This window comes from Zosterops lateralis, assembly GCF_965231275.1.
Source record: "Zosterops lateralis genome assembly, chromosome: 24".
Classification (NCBI taxonomy): Eukaryota; Metazoa; Chordata; class Aves; order Passeriformes; family Zosteropidae; genus Zosterops; species Zosterops lateralis.
This window is the reverse complement of record NC_139784.1, coordinates 6,786,927-6,807,799: the sequence shown is the minus strand read 5'-3', so window position 1 is coordinate 6,807,799 and position 20,873 is coordinate 6,786,927. Positions and strand designations below refer to the sequence as shown.

At 41.1% G+C, this 20,873-nt stretch overlaps 1 protein-coding gene across 1 annotated transcript in view; it reads right to left on the bottom strand.

Moving 5' to 3' along the window:
- Positions 1-20,873, bottom strand: part of TANC2 (tetratricopeptide repeat, ankyrin repeat and coiled-coil containing 2) — a 124,549-nt gene that overhangs the window by 71,609 nt on the left and 32,067 nt on the right. The window contains exons 4-5 of the mRNA XM_083877449.1: positions 17,253-17,360; positions 2,562-2,710 (exon numbers count right to left, since the gene is read on the bottom strand). Of these exons, the coding sequence (XP_083733575.1) occupies positions 2,562-2,710; positions 17,253-17,360 (257 nt within the window). The remainder of the gene's footprint in view (positions 1-2,561; positions 2,711-17,252; positions 17,361-20,873) is intronic.

Sequence of the window (20,873 nt, the reverse complement as noted above, 5' to 3'; positions counted from 1 at the left end):
ATTTTTGTATTGATATAGAAAAATGTTCCTCTGTGTGAGTTTTAAATATAAATTTCCATTGACAGAACATTCTGTATTATTATTGCTGCTGTTTCATCTGTCACATTTTCACTGAACTTTGAAAAATTACTCTGTTCTGCCAGAGCCTCAATGTCCTTTGTGCTGCTCTGGCAGACAATACAGTCACAAAGAATCTCCCAAAAAGTGGGAGAAAAAAAGATTTAATCCCCAGTATCCGGGATCTCCCATTAGGGAAATCACAATTAAAAGGACAGAAAATATACTATTTTATTACAATCTGGATCAGAGAATATATCCTTGGATATATTCAAAATAAGGCAACTAGGGGGAAAAGGCAATGTAGAGATGTAGAGATTGGGCAGTTTCAGTGCAAATACTCCCATTCCTTATCTTTCTTTCAGCTTAGATGGCAAATAATTATTGTCTCGCCTGAGAAGGCAAAGCATGGCTGGAATAACAAGCAGCAGCTTTTGATACAAAGAATGTTTTCTTTGCTCAGCTCATGTAAATTAACACATTAGAACCCAGAAGATTGTTCTAATTTTAGATTCAAGTGCAAACTACCGGTCAAAGTCTCCATCGGATTTAAATTAATCAATGATTAATAGAAGAATTAATCTCTGCAAAATCTCATAAACCTCTCACAGCACGATTTTCAACATGACCGGAAAGCGGGGTAGAGGAAGAAATTCAGTTTTGGATGGAAATCTGGAGAGGTTTTCCCAAAATTTGCTGCAATTCAGAAGCAGCTTTACCTTGGACAGGATTTGTTTGCTGAGGAGGGAGGTGGCAGTCAGAGGAGAGCCCCAGGAATGTGAGATGGCTGGGGCTGATGGAGAGAAGGAGAAGGGGCTGATGGAAAAGGTTCATTCAGCCCCCAGAAAGGACAGCTACACTGGATCCAAGGATAGCTGATCCTTCCACTCTCTGCAGGGCCTGGAGAGAAGACACAGCCATGCTCCTCTCAGAAAGGACAAGGAGCTACAGTCACAGGTTCCACCGAGGAAATTTCCTCTACTAGGTAGAAGAAAAATGTTTTTCACAGTTCAAGCTGGTGAGCCCCAAGACAGGCTGTCAGGAGAGCCCACTGATCTTTACCAGGGGAGATCTTCAAACCCTGCCTGGGTGAGCCCTGAGAACCCCCCTGAAGCCAGCCCTGCCTCCTGGGGGTGCCTCACCAGGTCATTTCCAATCTTGATTATTCCAGGCTTCAAGGCAAGCCCTGACATCAGGAGATGATTACAAAGAAAGGAAAAAAATTAACTTGGTAATTGAGGAACCAGCCTCTCTTTATCTTCTCCCAAACATGAATGGTATTCAAAGGCCCTGGAAAAAAACTTTTTCATGCAAAAATTAGCACACAGCCCAAGATACCAATCTAGTTTAGAGGACAAGCCTCTGATATTTCTCTTTAGATTTTTTTTTTCTGTTTATTCACCAAAGACATCTTTAGCTTTAGAGAAAAGAAGGCATTTTAATTTTTGTCAAAAGGTAACAACAAAAGGGACCATTTATAGTAGAAAGTTCTGCTTGGCTTTGAAGTATTTGGTTGAAACAGGTGCCTGTTAAAAGGACATTTCCTAGCCCAATGTATAGTATAGTCCATTTTAAATCCACTACTTGCTTTAAAATATTGAATGGGAAGTGTTAAAAGTGTAACACATGTGTTAAAGGCAAAAACTTTACAAAATTACATTTCTTGGCTCTCAGTCAAACCAGCTCATGCAGGAGATCAAAAACATCTTGTGTCAGTCAGTCAAGCCAATCTGGCCTTGCAGAGTCACCCAGTAGCAATTAAAAGAACAGAGAAGTGCAAGTGGCTGCTGAGTTTTGTGCTCTTCTGCTACATACTGGACTATCAGTCTGTGAATTTAAATACAAAACGGGGTGGAGAGGAAATGCCTCCTATTTTCCCTCTCAGCAGAACTGCAAATTGTCCATACCTGAGGAGAAGGAGGGAAAAACTCAGGCTCAGACAGTTTCTACAAAATCTCTATCACACCCCAAAGCTTTCCAGCCAGTCGGGGTGTAACAAGCTCCATGACAATAAAGATTTTATGATTTGCTTTCTTTATCTGTTTTCAAGCATGAAATCACCTTGTTGGGCAAACACGAGCAAGAACTGTGACTATCTGTAAAATCATGTTATTACTATTGCCATCTCCCTTCTGCAGAGACTGTGAGTCTTTATGTAACTCTACTGAAGCACTTCTGAAAAACCACAGAGAAGATGCCACACGCAAGTACAGATTATTTTGGTCACTATAATCTGATTAGAAACACTGCCCACTCCTACACTTGCAGAAACAGAAAAAACAACAGAAGCTGTCTCACATGGCTGATCCCTGAACCACAGCCTGCTGCTCTGTAAGGATGAGTCACCATGTGATGAGGAGGATACAACCTTTACCTCAGAACTATTATTTCATCATTAGGAGACACCTAGTTGCCACAGAATTAAGACAACAACCACCCTTCTCCCAAACACCACAGTAATCCCAACCCGTGCCATTTTTGGGATTGGGAGCAGGGGGTCATACCTGGTTCTCGTCCTGCACCTCCATGCTGTACTGGGGCCCTGGCTGAACCTCTGTGACTTTCTCTCCGAGGAGGAAGCCCAGGCGAGTCATGAGTGTGTTTGCTGCCTCATCTACAGATGGAGGGGGTCCCAGCTCTTGCTCAGTATCACCTAAAGAGAAGAAAACCAGATTCAGACAGGAATTGTTTACTTCGGTTGCTGCTCAGTGGCTTTACCGACACAACACCACTACCTGTTGTGTACCCTCAGTATCTGGGTTTTCAGGTTATTCAACGTTATTCAGGTCTGTTTTATCATTCCGTGCTGGACATTAATTTTAAGTTATGTACCATAGATACAAGTTTTCTCCAATGTTAACTGTTGCTTCTCCTCTCACTGCCTGTTGTTTTCTCAGCACCTCCCATGGAAGCATACCTAGGCATCTTGTCCCTGCAGCAGAAGCAGCAGAGGTACCAAGATGTTCTGGACAAGCATTGGAGAAGAGAGTGTGTTTGCTCTCCTCTCTCACTTTTTTGGAGGCACAGAAACTGTCTCCATGTTACTCACAGAGAAGAAAAGGCTATGAGAACCATTTGGAAGGTGCTCCATAAGCTGCAGGGCAACCAACCTGTGCTACTGAGCAGATAACAGGAAAGACCAGGACAGAAATACATGTGGAACTTCCCCTGTCACCTGCTGTCCCCAACACACTCATGGTCATATGGAGATCAAGTCTCTCCAGATACCACTCACCCTATGGGCATGCCACAAAGCAGCCTGCCTGCCAATTCATCAATTCAACAAAACAGGCCAAAACCAACATTCCTAATATTTTTTTTCTATTTTTTTTTTCCACCAACCCGCAGGAAAAGCAGCACAGACAGGCTTTCAGCTAGCAATGCACACTGGGAAAAGGCCAGGCGTGTATACCGGCATTTCTGTATCCTTTTAATTTTATAACAAAAGTCTGTGGAGGTTTTTGGCTTGTAGTATCACACACGTAATTTGGGTTCTGAAAGTCAAGTTCCTTCCTGCTCACACCAGCAGCAGGGTTAAAGCCTGAAGGTCAAGTTCTTACCACATTACACTGAAGTAATACTGTGCTTAGTGCAGTTATAGGAGACTAATTAGGATTTGCAATTACTCTGCAGTTAATTATTCATCTGATAATGTACAATCTGGAAAAAAGCCCATCTCCATTTCCCAGCTCTGTCCTGGTTTGGGCTCCTCCAGCACTCAGCCTGCAGCAGCAGCAAAAAGATGCTACTTTCAATAAAATATTGCTTTTTGATAACTGTAACTGAAACCCACAAATCACGGAATCTGGGATATGTACAAAACATCAAGTAATTTAAGCCAGTTGCTTCCAGAAATTCCCATTTAACCTCACAGAAGCTTACAGCTCACAGAAGCTTACAGCAATTTTTGGATGTCTCATCTGCACTACTGCAAATTAAAAACCCGGGAGCATCTCCCATGCAACCATGACTGCATTCCTGAGCACCAGCAGCTCTGGGAATTGAGCATCTGGAGCTGTCCTTCCACAGTGGCTTCACTGTTATGAAAATGGATGCTGTAGTAGGTCCACATAAGCTGTCTGAGTTCTTGAATTCCCACTGCACTGCTTGAACCTATGCTGACGTGAATCCAATAGATTTAAGAGAGACAAATTTAGACGGATGGCCTAATTTGTGGAACTGCTGACCACCCACAGTCAATATGTGGGCATTTTCTGGCTCTAGGAGCCCAAGCCAGAATGGAGACATTTATGTAAAAATGAAAACTAGAGACACTTTTATTTCCAAGGTTCCTTCTTTCTTTAAAAAGACAGACTATCTTTTTAAAGGTAGGCTTTTTTTGTAAAAGCCATTCCCCTGGATGGCACTGATGCCCTGAGAGGTTACCTAGAACAGTTAAAAGAATAAAGTAGGTATTTATTAAAAAGTCTTCAAAGGATACACTGAGGGCAATACAAGAGCCCGGCCGAGGCCACACCCAAGATGGACAGTGGGTCACATGTTTTTACACTTTTATAAATTTTGGTCCATTTACATATTGGGGTTAATTGTCCAATTACAGCTTCAGGTTATGAAGTCCCATCCTCCCAGACTGCTCTCCTCAATTTGCTGTTGTTTACACTTCTTGAGCCCGAAGCTGCAAGGGGTGCCCTTGGCTCTGGGGCTGGAAAAGGTTTGTTTATATGAAGTTCAGAGTTATATACTAATGCAGTACAGAATCTGGAAAATATGAAAGCTAAAACTTAGGGGAATCAGCTTCACAGCTTATTTTGCATTCCCCCACTCTGTCTTCACAACCGTGATACTAAAAATATTCAAATGATGCTGACTTACACATCTGGGCAGAAAAGAACAGCTGGATCTACCTCTGCGCTGCTCACCTGCTGGGATTTAGGGAATAATTTCTTCCTCACATCTGATCTAACTCTGACCTCCTCCAGCTTAAAGTTCTTCTGCCTCGTCTTGTCACTCCGTGCTCATTCCCTGCGAGATGCTGCTCATGGTACAAGGTAACACCAGCTGAACCACAGCACTGGAGCTGTCAGACCTCCATATTTCATACAGAACTATCAATTATTTTATTATAACCTGGGTTTCAAAGCACAGATAACTTTGGACTTAAGCAAAGCTCCATTGTACTGGATTATCCCCTCCTTAAGTCTTATAAAATAAGTGGAATCATAGAACTGAATGTCAAAGAACAGACGTAGCAGCTCTGAGGTGCTTGTGAATGGGTATTACAGAAAAAAGCTCCAAGTTGCCTCTCAGGGCTGACAGTAAGACCTAATACTCTCTTCCTAAGTTCAGTGAAAGGGCAGAACTGGTTTTTTCTCCCTTCCCACGTGTGTCATCCAGTTGGTGCCGCAAGCACATTTTACACTCACTTCAGCACACTCCCTTCTCACCAGGAAATCTGAGTACAGAATTGATAACAGAACTTGCCTGAGATATTTTTAACTGTTTTGACACCACGGCTATAACCAGCTACAACAGTTTTAACACACCCCTCCCCAGCCAACTCCAATAATGGAGGTGTATCAATAACCAGTAACACACTGCCCAGCTGTGTACATGCAAACCCAAAGCCAAACAGTGGATTAAAGAGATCCCAACATGCTGATGGTCTGAAGCTGCTGCACTTACGTGAGCTGATGTGCTTCTGCATCAACACTCAATCAATAATGCCAAAAGCAACAACCAAATGCTTAGTGCCAGGAATTTTAAAGAAGAATAAAACCCTGACACACTGCACATGCACTAGTGTTTTAAAGAGTTCTATGGGGTGTGTAACTTGATGTCCCTTGACGTTCAGCAGAAAGCTTACATTTTTAATAATAACACCCAAAACAACAGGAGGAAAAGGGTTCTTGGGAGCTGGTGTGCTGCTGTGCTGGAAGGTGACTGTAGCCACCCACCAAGGCAGGTTTCTGTCAACTTCCTCTTGGCCACCAAACCATGTAACTCGGGTTTTCACGGCAGCTGACAGCTTTACTTGGCTGTTCCTGTCATTTATGTCTCATGGAATCACTCAGTAACAATCTCCCAACATTTCCCAGCCAGGTAAATGCTGTATCTCAGCAAACTGTCACATCTCCAAGTCAGCTACGTTTGCCTGTCCAGCTCTTTCAAGTGCTTTAGAGTAGGCACGTCTTGAACACACCTCTAAATTCCTGTTAAAGCCACTTATGTATCAGTTTAACCATGGCAGGGAAGGCTGAATTCAGCTCCTAATGAAAACACGAGAAACAATTCTTCTACAGAGAAAATGAAAAAAAGGTAAAATTCTTTTGTTGGCACGATGGAACTTGGGATACTGAAGTGCTATGGTTTGTTGCCCAGTAGAACAGAGCCCATCCTGTCCCTCCACTGGTGGATCCCCAAAAAGCCTTGGTTGGCTGTCAGCAAGAGAGTTTAATGTCAAAGCCCTCTGCAGTAAAATGGCACTGGAAAGGACACCAGAGGCACCACAGCATGATCCAGCCTGGCACCCAATGGTAACTGGCCTGGCTCCAAGGGGAAACCCAGAATGGTTTGGGTCGGAAGGGAGTTTCAAAGGCCATCAGAGAATTAAGTCACATTTATGTTGGATTTTTCAACTATTCCATTCTTGCAAAGATGAGACTTCTCCAAAGGGAGCGCTGAGCACAGGAGTCCATGGCTGAGGCTGTGATCCCTTCCCTTCCCTGGCTCTGTGCTGGGAACAGGAAACTCTCACCCTCCTGGTTTTCCTGCTGTTTGTCCCATTCCCAATCCCTCTGTGCCTGCGGCAGCTTTACATCCACAGGCTCTGAGTTATTGTTCCCAGCATTTTAATGCTCTGGTTAATAAAAATGCCAGATAACCTGAATGCAGGGAGTATTTTGTTCTAAAAGGAACAGCCTGTTTCACATTTCTCTGAGAGCTTTTAGTTCCTTCTGACATGCAATCCTGCAGTTACCTGGCTTTTCTGAAGATTAAGGATTAAAAGAAAGAAGCACAGCTGTTACCGACTACCTAAAATTTGACTGCGAGTTTCATGTAATCTTTTGAATATTATCTTTCACTTTTTAGAAGATACGTTTAATTTCTGTATGGCTCACTACAAAAGCCTCTCAATGTTTTATTTTTGATTTCTTTTGTTTTTGCAGTGCAAAGTAAGGCTGATTGCTTACATTTTTCTAAAAAAAAAAAAAGAAAAAAAAAAAGAAAAAAGGAAAAGAAAAATCTCTCTGCTCCTTGGACAAATTACCTCTGCTTCCAACCAGGCTGCAGCTTGGGAGTCTAATCTGTCTTGGAGCTGTTCATGGATTTTTATTTATGTTATTAGAAATAAGGAATGCACTGCAATGTGTTTGTGCTCTGCAGGCTGGATCTGTGATGAAGTCCTTGGACTGGCTGCAAAGAGCTTGTAAATCTTTGACTTCAGTATTACCTGAATTGCTGACTTCAACTTTGGAGCACTTGCCTTCCAATTAACCAGAACAAACTCCAAATGGGGGGGAAAAGTTTTTTATATTAATTTATTAGGAAATTATTTTTAAAAGAGCTCCTCACCAGTTTGATACTGCAAGAGCAAACTTCAAATATTACACTTACGTCATTAGCAATAATAATTAAATCTAATGTTCAATAATTAGACATCTCAGGAGGAGTGAAGATACCTAAGGCTCACAAAGATACCTTTTTCTCTTTATTTTAAACAATTTTAGTAGAACCCAGCAGTGAACACCCCCGTACTTTCCATCCACTTCTGCCTCTTTTTAAGTTAATGACTTTTTCTTTTGACTGAACTGCAAAAAATGCAAATTAGAGAGAATACAACCTGAGCTTGTCAAGCGATTTAATACCTCTGCTTGTCCCTTCAAAAAATAATTCAACCCACTTTAAATACGTCAGCAGATCTCTGCAATTCACCCTGGAATTCAGCTGATTTAGGCCATTTAGGAGCAATTTTACAGAGCCTGGCAGCTCTCTCAGACATCTTATCTACAAATACCCTTTGGATTTCTGAAGGGGTCAATTCTAACACCTCTGCAGGCATCACATGCAGCAGGATGGAGTTCATAAGTGCTCATAAATGTTCAGAGTATTCCTTGAAAACCAAATATATCATTATACAGCAGAGTTATTAGGTTTGCTCTTTTCAAGAAACCACTCGAAACCTAAAATGTTTTTGTACATTGTCATTTTCAAATCGAGTTTCTGTTACCTCCTTTCAATTCCTATATGAAAGCTGCCACGTATTTCAGCTGAAAACGTTTCCAAGCAAATGAAATTTCTTTATGATTTATTTGGTAATTCTGTGAGTGGTTTGATAGCCACCATCATCTAATTTTAGATAAATGATAGAGGGTAGTGCCCATGGGAGACATTAACAATGCATCTGTAGTCCACAGAATATTTTTTTTGGTTTAATGGCTGCACTTTTACTTTCAAAACATCTGAAATCTATTTCAGTTAAGTGTCTAACAAGAACTGGTTAACAGTTCCCTTAGTGGCACCTGTCCCTGAATTTGCCTGACACAGATTTACTTTAAGGAAATCAAAAATTCTTGAATTAGCAATGAAAAAAAAAAAAAAAAAAAAGAGAATAGTTATGTGCAAAGAGTGAGCATCTGTGGAAGGCCAGAAATAAATGATACCATTTAGGACCCTGATCTTCAATTACATAACTGCAGAATTTTATCTAACAACTCCCCTCCCTCCGTGTGACCTGAATCTGTCCCATTATTATGTACATCTGCTTTAAATTATTCTGGATACACTTGAGCTGTATTTGGAAAATGTCCTTGACCATTTCTGCATATCCCCCTAATCTCAGAATTAATGGAAGATTTTTTTCATTAGTCTTGTTTACATCAAGAAGAGATTTTTTTAAAAAAAAATTAACCACTAAGGGATGAAGGCTGCTCTATAAATGTCAATTTTTGTACTGCTGCACCTCCAAATTGGGGTCAGTTTTGGGAAAGACAATGAGGGGCTGGAGAATGTCCAGGGAAGGGAATGGAGCTGGGGAAGGGTCTGGAGCCCCCCAGGAGGGGCTGAGGGAGCTGGGGAAGGGTCTGGAGCCCCAGGAGGGGCTGAGGGAGCTGGGGAAGGGTCTGGAGAATCCCTGAGGGAGCTGGGGAAGGGTCTGGAGCCCCAGGAGGGGCTGAGGGAGCTGGGAAGGGGCTCAGCCTGGAGAAAAGGAGGCTCAGGGGGGACCCTGTGGCTCTCACAACTCCCTGCCAGGACGGGACAGCCAGGGCTGGGGTCGGGCTCTGCTCCCAGGGACAGGAGGAGAGAGAACGGCCTCAGGCTGGGCTAGGAAAAGTTTGGATTGGATATTAGGGAAATTTTCTTCATGGAAAGAGTTGTCCAGGAACTTCCCAAGGCAGTGGTGCAGTCCTCATCCCCAGATGTGTTCAAATAACGTGTGGATGTGGCATCTGAGGAGATGGTTAGTGGTGAACAGGATGGTGGTGCTGGGGGAATGGTTGGACTTAATATTTTATCTTAAGGGTCCATTTCAACCTGAACAATTCTGTGAATCGAGTATTGGTAGTTCTGAGAAGAAATTCAAACAAAAAAAACTCTCCTCAGAACAGCACATAAATACTACTCCCTCCCCACCACTTTTCCTGATGATGTTCTTTAATATTCCTTCAAGTGGATGGTCAGAAAGTTATTTTTAATTCACATACCCTTCTGAGCCAGAGCAGCTAATGAATGTAACTTCACTACTATCATAGGACCTGGTCCAATGCATTTCATGTTCCCAAGTTAAAACTCCCATGCACACTGGGGATGAATTTTCCTGGAACTGTGCTCCCTATTAAGGACCAAAAACAAAAACAAAAACAAAAACAAAAACAAAAAACAAAAAAAAAAAAAAAAAAAAAAAAAAAAAAAAAAACCAAAACCAAAAAAAAAAAAAAAAAAAAAAATAGGGGAAATGGAGGGCATTCATTAGTGAACACATAAATATATAAAAGGCCAGTTATCATAAATATGACACTGGACATGTAGAGTGTCTCCTGGAAGCAGGATTACACTTTGATCCCCAGAAACGTTCCTGAGCTCTTTAACAAATGAAAGCCACCAGTATGGCAGCAGTGAGCTCCCCACTTATGGAAAGCAGAGATGAAATTATTTCTTCTTTTACAGTTTTTTTGGCTCTTCAGCTCAAAAAATGAATATGGAGCTGTGCTCCAGCTCTGGACATCCAAAACTGACTGATCAAAGGCCTTGGCTTGTAAATAAATTTGTTTTTATTTATTTTTAGGTCTTAAATTGACCTTTTATTCCAGACAAGTTTGAGGGTAATGTATTACACACTTATTGATGCAGAAGGCATTTTTGGTATCAAAAAAGAAAAAGAAACACTCCCTTAAATACTATGTGTTTGCTCCTCATGGGAACATATGGAAGAGCCAGTGAGGATCTGACTCTGAGAAAACCAAAAACAGCAAGCAAAGGAGTTGGGGAGGAAGGCTGCTACAGTCTCAGTCCAAATAAAAAGGATTTTGGAGTAAGTTCCACATTGGAGGAACTTGATGCCAGGCTGGTACAACCAAGTGCTTCCAAGCAAGGCTGCACTTTCAAATTGGCAGCTGACCAAAATGGTCGTGGTTTGGACCTCAAGGTAATTATTTTCAAGTGATTTGGAGTCAAATAATTAGTGACGTGAAGTGTCAAAAATTCTGCTTAACGAAGCGGAAAATCCAGTGCGGTACAGGAGGCTGTGCACAAATTGATCTCCTTTCTTCAGGGCCCAAGGGCAGCTGTGCTGCCCTGGAGAACAGAGCAGATGGGCCAGAGGGAATATTGACGACTGAAGCCAATTTCACCAGGGGAATAACAGTCACAGTTCTGGATAAGAATAAAGAAGTTCTTGTTCTGCAGTCCTGGGGAGGGTGAGGAAGTCACAGCAACTGGCAGGAGAGCACAAGTCATGGTGCGTATTTTCACTTATGGGCAGCTCTCCATAGCATCACTGAAATTCAAGGACTTTCATCTGTAGGCACTGGGACATGGGAACCAGCAGTCTTCTACAAATGCAACCACCCCTTCTTCTATTGTTACAGCTAACAATAATGGTAAAATGGTAAAATAAATAAAAATAAATAAAACTGAGGGGGTTGCCTCCATAAAGAGGTGAAACAAAATAACAGCATCCCAAAACACTGTAGTAAAAAAAAAGTAGTAGCATTATTGATCACTTCCTCTAGACTCTGAAGTATTTGGGAATAAATGTCTGACCCAGAAGGAAAAAGGGAGGACTGATGAGTCCCTCTGGTAACTCATCAGCACAACCATGAGCAAGACCTCCAGCAACCATCATCTTCCTTTCTGCCTTGTTCACCGTATCTCTATTTCCACTCAGGGCAGGTATAAATACAAGGCAAAGCCTAACTTCAAATAAACCCCACCTAAAGAGCTCCTAAAAACTCAACATGGAACTAAGAAAGAAAATGAAGTTTTGTGTAAAGACATCGAGGGCATTACGAGCAGGAGCCCAAACAACTGGGATGGTCAGGTTGTGTCATGATCTTTAAGGTGCCTTCCAACCCAAACCCTGCTGCGATTCAAGAGCATCAGTGTGGGCTGCTCTTGTCAAAAAAATAATACACTACAAGAGGAAACTCCTCTGCCAGAGTCACTCCATCAATAAGAAATCTGCCCCACCTGCTCAGAGGTGGAAGAAAAGGTTTTACAACACTGATCCTCACAGGCCCATCACTGACAGTTTCAAAACGATCAGGGTTAGTTTGCTTATGTACATATTTATTCACTGGCAGAAAGCTATAAATATTCAAAAAAGCCAAAGTATTAGCACAAAAATGTTACTGTTTCCCAACAGGCCAGTTGAAAGCAAGCACTGCTGCTTCCTGAGGCAAAACAACTCCTCAGATTCCCTGGGATCCATCTGGATGGGGCAGCCAGAGTGCCAGGCTGCTGCTGCTGCTGCTGCTGCTGCTGAAGTGATTCACAGCTCAGGAGGATCTGGGTTACATCTCTGAAAGCAGTCACAACACTTTAAAGCTGGGCAGTTCATCACAAAAACAGAATTTGGATAATTTACAGCCTTTTCCCCTATTTTTTTTTCCCTTTTTTTTCTCTTCCAGGCAGATGAACCCAAACCTTAGGTTTTAAGGGTTGGTTATTAACAGATTGCACCAGGAAACTTCAAGAAAATCATGTTGTCTCCAATAATTTAACAGTTAAAACATACGGGAATAATCTATGGGATCCATATTATTTTCACTTTTTATCCTGAACAGCTCGGCTTTGGTAAGAAGATTCAGTAAACCCTAAATTCTGCACGCAGCCACTATTCTCCAAGTTGCAACTTTCAGTTCAAGCAAACTCGATGACATCTGATGGCAACTGGTCTGTGGCCAATCCCAAACAGATTCACACCTGGAAACTCCAGCAATGCCTTCAATATTCCTCCCTCTGATCCACAATTTCACAGACCAGACTGGGGCTTGTTTGATAATCCAGGAGTTTATTTTCTGAAACTGCTTCCATCTCTTGATGTGGCAGAAGGAACCAGCAGCATCCTCGCAGGAACAGTGCGAGAAAAGTCAATCGCTTCCATAGCAACCCATGTGCCAAATTATGGCTCTTCTGCAATTAGGGCTGATCATAATGATTTCCCATTCCCTTCAGGTCAGTAGGTTTGACAGTGCTGGGACAACCACAAGATTCAACAGTAAAAAAAACCCCATTTGTCAGATCACAGTTGGTTTGATTATTCCCTCTCCTTCTGCCCAGTTCATCACTGTTCAATATGACAGAGGCTGGACCAGAATCCTGCTGGCTAAATTTGTTTGGGGTTTTGTTAGAATCTTTTGGCTCAGCAGCTGTATTTTTACAATGAAAAAATCAGACAGCAGTGCTGGTTCCTGCATTCCCTCTTAAAGGGCTTTTGCTAAGACATGAGAAGCGTTTTGTTGTGCTTAGGAGAAACACGTGGAGAGTGTAAAATGAAAAATACACATTTTACACGACAGAGAGAAGCAGCAGCAAGCAGATGTCAAGCTCAACGATTCTTTAACCAAAGGAAGAGAAAAAAGAGTGACGAGATGAACGGAAGTGCCACTGCCATGGGAAATCACTCCCCTCCCTGTCTGTGGTGGGAGCACTGCAGTGATTCCTAACTCAATCAGGGATGAAAACAGACACCTGCCAGCCTCGTGTGCAACGAGCAAACCAGACGTGCAAGATTTGTGCCCCAAAATTTCTGAAGACAGACTTAATCAAATTATAAGATAATGTCATAGCAGACTTAGCCTTTAGAACACACTGACAAGGAAATAAATGACATAAAATGCGACTGCAAACATTAATCTGCAGCAAAAGGCCATTAACCTGAAAGCACCATCCATCTCTGATAGTTTCCAATAGGTTTTCTGAGCACTCAGAAGTCAAAACATGTTTTAGCTACCGTGAGAAATGAAAACCAGCTCAAAGAAAGATCCTTTGTGACCACAACTAAGAACCAAGAAGCCAGGACAGCGTTCACCACACACAAGCAGGAGTGAGATGTGATAAAGTGGGGGGAAACCCCTACGTATTCACCTGAGTCACCAGAATCACTGCAGAAAAAGGTTTGACAGTTGAACAAAAGAGGTTTGAAGGTCAATTCCTACTATTCTTGAAGAGCAAAGATGGATGTGAGGGCGTCACATCCAGCCTCCCTGCCTTCAGAAGGCTGACAAGAGGGAAAACACAAATGCCTCTGCTGAACAGGGATTGGAGCAGACACGAGGAGGGAAAATGGATCAGAAACCTTCCAAGAGCCTTGTTCCAAAGTCTCTGCTAAGTCACAGAGTCACAGAATGGTCTGGGTTGGAGGAGACTCGTAGCTCATCCAGTTCCACAATCCACCTTCCACTAGACCAGGTGGCTCCAAGCCCCATCCCAGTTGGCCACAGACATTTCCAGGGATGGGAAACCTGTGCCAGGGCCTCACTACCCACACAGAGAAGAGACAAGGGAGAACTCCTTCTCCACCACCAGGGGCACTTTCAAGTCAAGAAGTGCTGGATTGAAATCTGAATAAAATCTGCAACTACAAAAATATCAACAGAAAAATAATCTGACTCAGTGATCCTTGCTGGTCCCTTTCAACTCAGCTTGTTCTGTGATTCTGGTAAGAAAGGGGTTTTTTCAAAGCCCTTTTGAAACAGCTTTTTTTGCCATCATCTTAGTTGCAGCAACTATAAAACATGAGCCATTTTCTAAATTCATGTAAGAAGATTTAATTAATTTTTAAGTATCTACACTTTTTTTTCTCTATACAATGAACGCAATTAAAAAAAAAAAAAAAAAAAAAAAAAAAAGAAGATATTATACCAAGCTTAAAACTTTTACTATTTGTGCTTGGCATTAGAAACTTCCCTCAAAAGACACTCGCTATCGTGATCTTCTCTCTCCTTCCTCGGCGCTGGAACGTCGCAGCACGTCACTCCCCCACACTGACTCACGCTGAAGATGTCACAGGCAAATCTTCCCCTCAGCAGCATTAGGGGCACTGTGGTTGCTCAGGAAACCACCTCCCTGGAATGTGCTGAAATTTGCCTGAAGCCTTAAAATAAACATTTTTGATACTGAACAAAATTTCACCTCTTCTCGGCATCTCAAATTGAAATCGTTATTCCTATATATATGCAGAGTAGCTAATGTTCTCCTTTTTTTTTTGCTATTTAGTGTTTTAAACTGCTTTCAAGTGTATAATTAATTACATTTTTTTGTCAGGAATCACATTAAAAACCACTCCACCTCCCCTCCACTGCCAGGTAGATCATCAGCCTATTTTTTTTTCCTTCTTTCAACTCACACCATTATTCTTGGAAACGCTGGGGATTTAGCACTGTGTGCTATATCCTTCACAGGATGTACATGTTTTACAAGAGGGTTAATGTAAGCCTGGCACGAAAGAAAGGAGTTGCTTTTCTTTGGAAAACTGATGCCAGCCTTTCCTTTCCTTTCCTTTCCTTTCCTTTCCTTTCCTTTCCTTTCCTTTCCTTTCCTTTCCTTTCCTTTCCTTTCCTTTCCTTTCCTTTCCTTTCCTTTCCTTTCCTTTCCTTTCCTTTCCTTTCCTTTCCTTTCCTTTCCTTTCCTTTCCTTTCCTTTCCTTTCCTTTCCTTTCCTTTCCTTTCCTTTCCTTTCCTTTCCTTTCCTTTCCTTTCCTTTCCTCTTTCCTTTCCTTTCCTCTTTCCTTTCCTCTTTCCTTTCCTTTCTCCTTTCCTTTCCTTTCTCCTTTCCTTTCCTTTCTCCTTTCCTTTCCTTTTCCTTTCCTTTTTCCTTTCCTCTTTCCTTTCCTCTTTCCTTTCCTTTCCTCTTTCCTTTCCTTTCTCCTTTCCTTTCTCCTTTCCTTTCCTTTCCTTTCCTTTCCTTTCCTTTCCTTTCCTTTCCTTTCCTTTCCTTTCCTTTCCTTTCCTTTCCTTTCCTTTCCTTTCCTTTCCTTTCCTTTCCTTTCCTTTCCTTTCCTTTCCTTTCCTTTCCTTTCCTTTCCTTTCCTTTCCCTCTTTACACATGGATCTTCTCCCAACCACCTACTTCTCCCAAGGAATCATATCTCAAGCTCATTCAATCCAGCCTTCCAGACCAGCAAAACCTCCAGCCCCTACATTACAGCTACTTCCACAGAAAGGATCCAGAAATCTGAGCAGTTCCTTCCATGAACGGCTTCAGAAATCCTTCCCCAAGGGATTCTGTTCTCCTCGCTTCCCCTGCCTGTCCCCAACTGCCAACATAAACCTGGCCACAGTCCCTGGACCTGAGCAGACATGAAGATCCCCAACAGCTCCCTGGGATCAAACTCAAGGAAACTGAAACAACCTGAAGTTTCTACCTTGACTTCAAGTCCATGCTCTTCCCTGGTACGTTCTCTTCTGTTCTTACCCCGTTTCCCTGTTTCAAGCACACCAAGATGGCACTTGGGGATATAGTTTTATGGTGGTCCTGGGAGAGCTGGGTTTACAGTTGGACTCAATAGCTCTGAAGGGTTTTTCCAACCTTATTGGTGTCATGATTCCACTGGGACAACTCTGCCATTGTTGCTTTTTTTCCTTCCTTAATGACGCTTCGTGTTCCTTTAATAACAGTTCAAGGCAGTACAAAACTCTGCTTTTCCTTTCAGATCACTGAACTATCAGCAAGAGAAGGAGATCAAACAGCAAAATAAGAAATTAAAAGAAATTGCAGATGCCATTGTCAGAGCCCATTCCTGGGCTTGGCAGGAGTCCTGCCCTCCAAAGCTCTGCTGGAGGGGAGGCACATGTCTGCATGTGCAAATGTGGAATACATGGGTTTTTTAATCTTAGAATGCAATGATAATTCTCTGTGGATGTAATCATAATAAGTTTATAATTATTAACAATTATAAACATGACAGCTGAAGTTGCTCAGTTAGAAAAAAGGGCTGCAGCAGCACAATTTTAATTGTAGTTCATAATGACTGAAAAAGTAGAAGCACTTTTCAAGGCAACTGTGGTCTCAAATTAGGCATTTCCAAGCACAGGAACTGTCTTTTGATTTTCTGACACAACTTCTCTTTCAGACACAATACGTTCAAGAAAGCCCACATTCAAAATCTGGACAACATTCAATTAATTCCTCCAATTTTGATTATTCTACAAGTTCTTCTTCAAGTTCATCAGCCACAGAAATAAATAACACCCTGATTTCACAGTCATTTATTAATATGACCTTGGCTACTGTAGCTACAGATCTCAGAGGCAGATGTCACACATTTACACACCATTTCAACATATTAAACACACTTTTTTTTTTTCTATCCAAAGCCTATAGTGAGTATGGATCCTTTTGGTTCATAACAAGGTTCCCACAGTTTTGCTTTAGCTGATTTAATGCTGTTTCTGAGATGTGTGGTTTTATTCCGGCCTCTCTGCAGAGCAGCATTAAAAATTAAATTTAAAGCAGTATTTTTATTGGCTCATTTTTATCTTCTCAAAAGCAACTCTCTAGACCTTCTAAATTATTCTGTGAGGAGAGCATCCACATGCAAAATTGGAAAAAACAAACGTAAACGGCAATTATCAGGAATTAATAATTATTTAAATTTCCAAGACAGTGAAACTTGGCTAGAGAAGGTCCAACCAGCCATCTAGCCAAAGGAGCCATATTATACATCTAAAAAAATCTAAAAAAAAATCTTTCTGCCTGTTGTCTGTGTTCACACAGAGCCTTTGCATGCAGCTTACCAGGACAGAATGAATCAACGTCCAGCTTCTGGGCAGAGAGGGTTGGGGAGCCAAGCTCAGACTCTGGGATTCGAGGGCTCTCAACAAACTTTGCTTTCCTCAGAGGGGCTAAAGGAGAAGGAAGGGGAGAGAAAAAGAGAGGTCATGAGTAAGGGAAATAGCAAGCAACAGATGGAAGCACTTAACTAAACTACACTGTCAGACTCAGATCAGGTTACCTTTTTTTTTTTTTTTTTTTTTTTTCCAGGAAAAAAAAAAATATCTGCATTCTTTACAAAGAAGATGGCTTTTGGTTAAACTTTCAAAATGCACAGGCTGACTTTAAAGTGTGTGAACACTGAGACACATTCCTCATACTCTAAAACATTTTCTTTTCTCCTACTTTAAAAAAAAAAAAAAAACTTTTATAGGAAGCAAATGAGCCTGGATTCAGCAACTGTGAAAAAGCAAAAAAAATCATAGAGAGGTACACAGAGCCCATCAGGTTTTAAGATATTTAACTGTAAATATCTGAACTGAACACATAAATGTGTTCACATAAATGTTCAGTAATTGTTTCCTTGAACATAAAATTTCAATTTCAAGGCAGTCTCATTGTTGGACCAAACAGGTTTGGTGTTCACCACAAAAGAGCAGAGCAAAGCTAACACTGTCCAAGCCAAAAAGAATCACTCCACTTTTATCCTCACAAATCCATAAAAGATCAAGAGACTTAACAGAGGATGGGAAAAGGTAAAAGTGGCTGTAACAAAGCAGCACTGAGCACTAGTGCTAGAAAAATGGGATTTTCTCCATGTTTTAACAGTCTGAACTCTGAAAGACATGAAATTCTATACGTAACAATTTTTTGGCGTAAAATTAATAAAAGTTGTTTAGTAAAAGTCTTTGAATATATTCCAGACTAGAGAAAGAGAACTAGAGAATAAGTTACATGCAGAGATTGTCATATTGCATTTCCAAGTTAAATTCTCACGCTCGTTACAATGAAAAGCTCATTTGAAAAGCCCCTCAGCACTGATTCTGGGGGTAATGTAAATGGCATTTATATAATTTATATTTATATAATTTATATTTATAGTTTCACATCTTGCAAATTAAATTTGGGATCTAGTCAATCTTCAAATTAAATTTGGAACTAAAGATTGGGAAGTTGTTCTTTTGTATCTCCTGTAGTATCCTGCAAGTTCAACCATAGGCATAATTTTAATGCATTTCATGGCAACGCAAAATCACAGACTGGGTTGTGTTGGAAGGGAATTTAAATATATATATATATATAAATATATATTAAAAAATATAAAAATATATATAAATATATAATATATTATATATATATATATATATAAAGGATCCCTTCCACTACACCAGGTTGCTCAGAGCACTGTCCAGCCTGGCCTGGCATCTATTTTATCATATTTTTGTTCCCTCAAAAACAGGATTTGAGACTTAAAAACACACACTTCCACCGCCAAGACACATCATGTCACCACAACTCACAGACAATTGTTACGTTAAAAGGCTCAAGTCAATAAAATCCTCTCCGTGTAAATACAGGTGGGGGAAAGTCACAGAAGAAAAGAGTTTCTGTTATTACAAATATCCTCAATATGGAAAAGACAAAAACTCCTCCTAACTCACCCATAACCCGATTACAAGAAAGGAGGATTTTCATGTACAAGAATTAAGCACCTCTGACTCATGTTCAAATGAAGATTATCCTGACAGATTCAGATTTTGGCATTAGTTTTCTACTGGAATAAATAACAAATGGAAATGTCATCAACTCTAAAATGTGTTTTGACACTCTACAGCCAAATGTTAACGGATGACACAGATTTTTTTTTTTATAAAAGTGGCTTTTCAAGGCACAACAGTTTTCTTGGTCCTGAACCCCTTCCTGAGAGCAAAGGCAAATCTTGTGATCGTAGTCATGGGATGGGCTTCTGGCACAAATTATAAAAACTAACAAAAGCATGAAAAAATTATTTGAAGTATTCTGTACCTGCTGAGTTCTTTAGGCCTCTTATTCCTGTAAGGATTTTCTGTATGAAAATTGACCAATTCCAGGCCTTAAACAGCATGAAAATAGCCCTTCCTGTTACACAACTGCAGTTTTTTTAGACCAGAGAAAAATTACATCTTCCAAGAAGTTCTTAAGTGAGATTAATCCCCATGGTTTGTCCAAGCCAGCAGAGCAAAACTGAAAATTCTTCTGTCGATGCAAATAAAATTCTCATTTGACTTTGCCAGCAACTCTTCCTGCACGAGGAAAGTGATGGTTATTCCGGGGTAGGAATTAACCATGTGATGCAAAACACTTTAGCAGGGCCAGCAATCAGAAAATTTAATTAGCTGGCTCATTTATGACGCTTTCTGCAGCAGGTTGCCTGTCTTTCAGTGGGGACAAAGCCTGTTCCCTGTGAGGGTGGGGAGGCCCTGGCACGGGCTGCTCAGAGCAGCTGTGGCTGCCCCATCCGTGGAAGTGTCTTGGAGCAACCTGGGATAGTGGAAGGTGTCCCTGCCTGTGGCAGAAGATGGGACTGGATGGGCTTTAAGGTCCCTCCCCACCCAAACCAGGTCTGGGATTCTGTGATAAACCAACACTAGGGAAAGTATTTCATTAGTAACTGCAATGTCAGCAGCCTGACTTTTTTTAAGACTCTCTTTAAAAACAGAGATTGGGAACAGTAGGAAAAGTTCTGTTTCCACCTGGCAAACTGAAACAATCTGCCCCATTGATAACATCCCTCAAACTTGCATGCCCACAGTAATTAATTACCACTGAGGTGGTAATTATTTATTTATTTATTATTACTATTATAATTATTATTTATTAATAATCATTCCTGGGTCTGGATGAGCAGTTTGGGAGAGCTGTGACTCCTGCTGTGACCAGGAGCTGATAGTGGTTCATCCTTTTGAACACTGGGATTAATGCAGTGCTGTTTGTGATCAATGCCAAGCATCTACTCCCACATCAAACCAAACCAAAATAAATCTGGATGTGTCTATTCTTTTAGAATAATCACTTTATCTCTAGTAGCGCTGCATTCTCCTTCAGCCTATTGAGTTCCCTAATTCTATTGCATTTTCTATGACACCGTTTAACCGTTTATAGATGAGTTACTATTTTAATTAAAAAAGAGTTTCCTTTAGATTAAAAGGCATCGATAAAAGAAAATTATCATGGATTAGCAAAAGGTTTCAGCTATGAAATTCAGTTTGAGCCCTGAAAAGAATCTTTACTAACAAGGGGTTATAGTAACACCTGACTGAACAAGGTTTTATTTCAGGAGATCTGAATTCACACCACAGTTTGACTACAACACATACATGGACACCTCTACCTGTGTGTACATCCACAAAGATACACAGATTTATCTATGTCCAAGGAACACCAACTCTCTTCCTATTCCATGGATGACAGACTGATCCATCCCAAGGAACCTGGAAGCCTCTCCGTGTACCAGCCCCTAACAAGAACTAGGAAAACGGACATTACTGCCCAAACTGCATCAACACAAAGCACTGCAGCTTTTTACTCACAGACTCTCACACACTTCACTGCTATAAAACACAAACACACTGTTTGGATTCTCCTGGCTCGCTCCTATGGCAGGT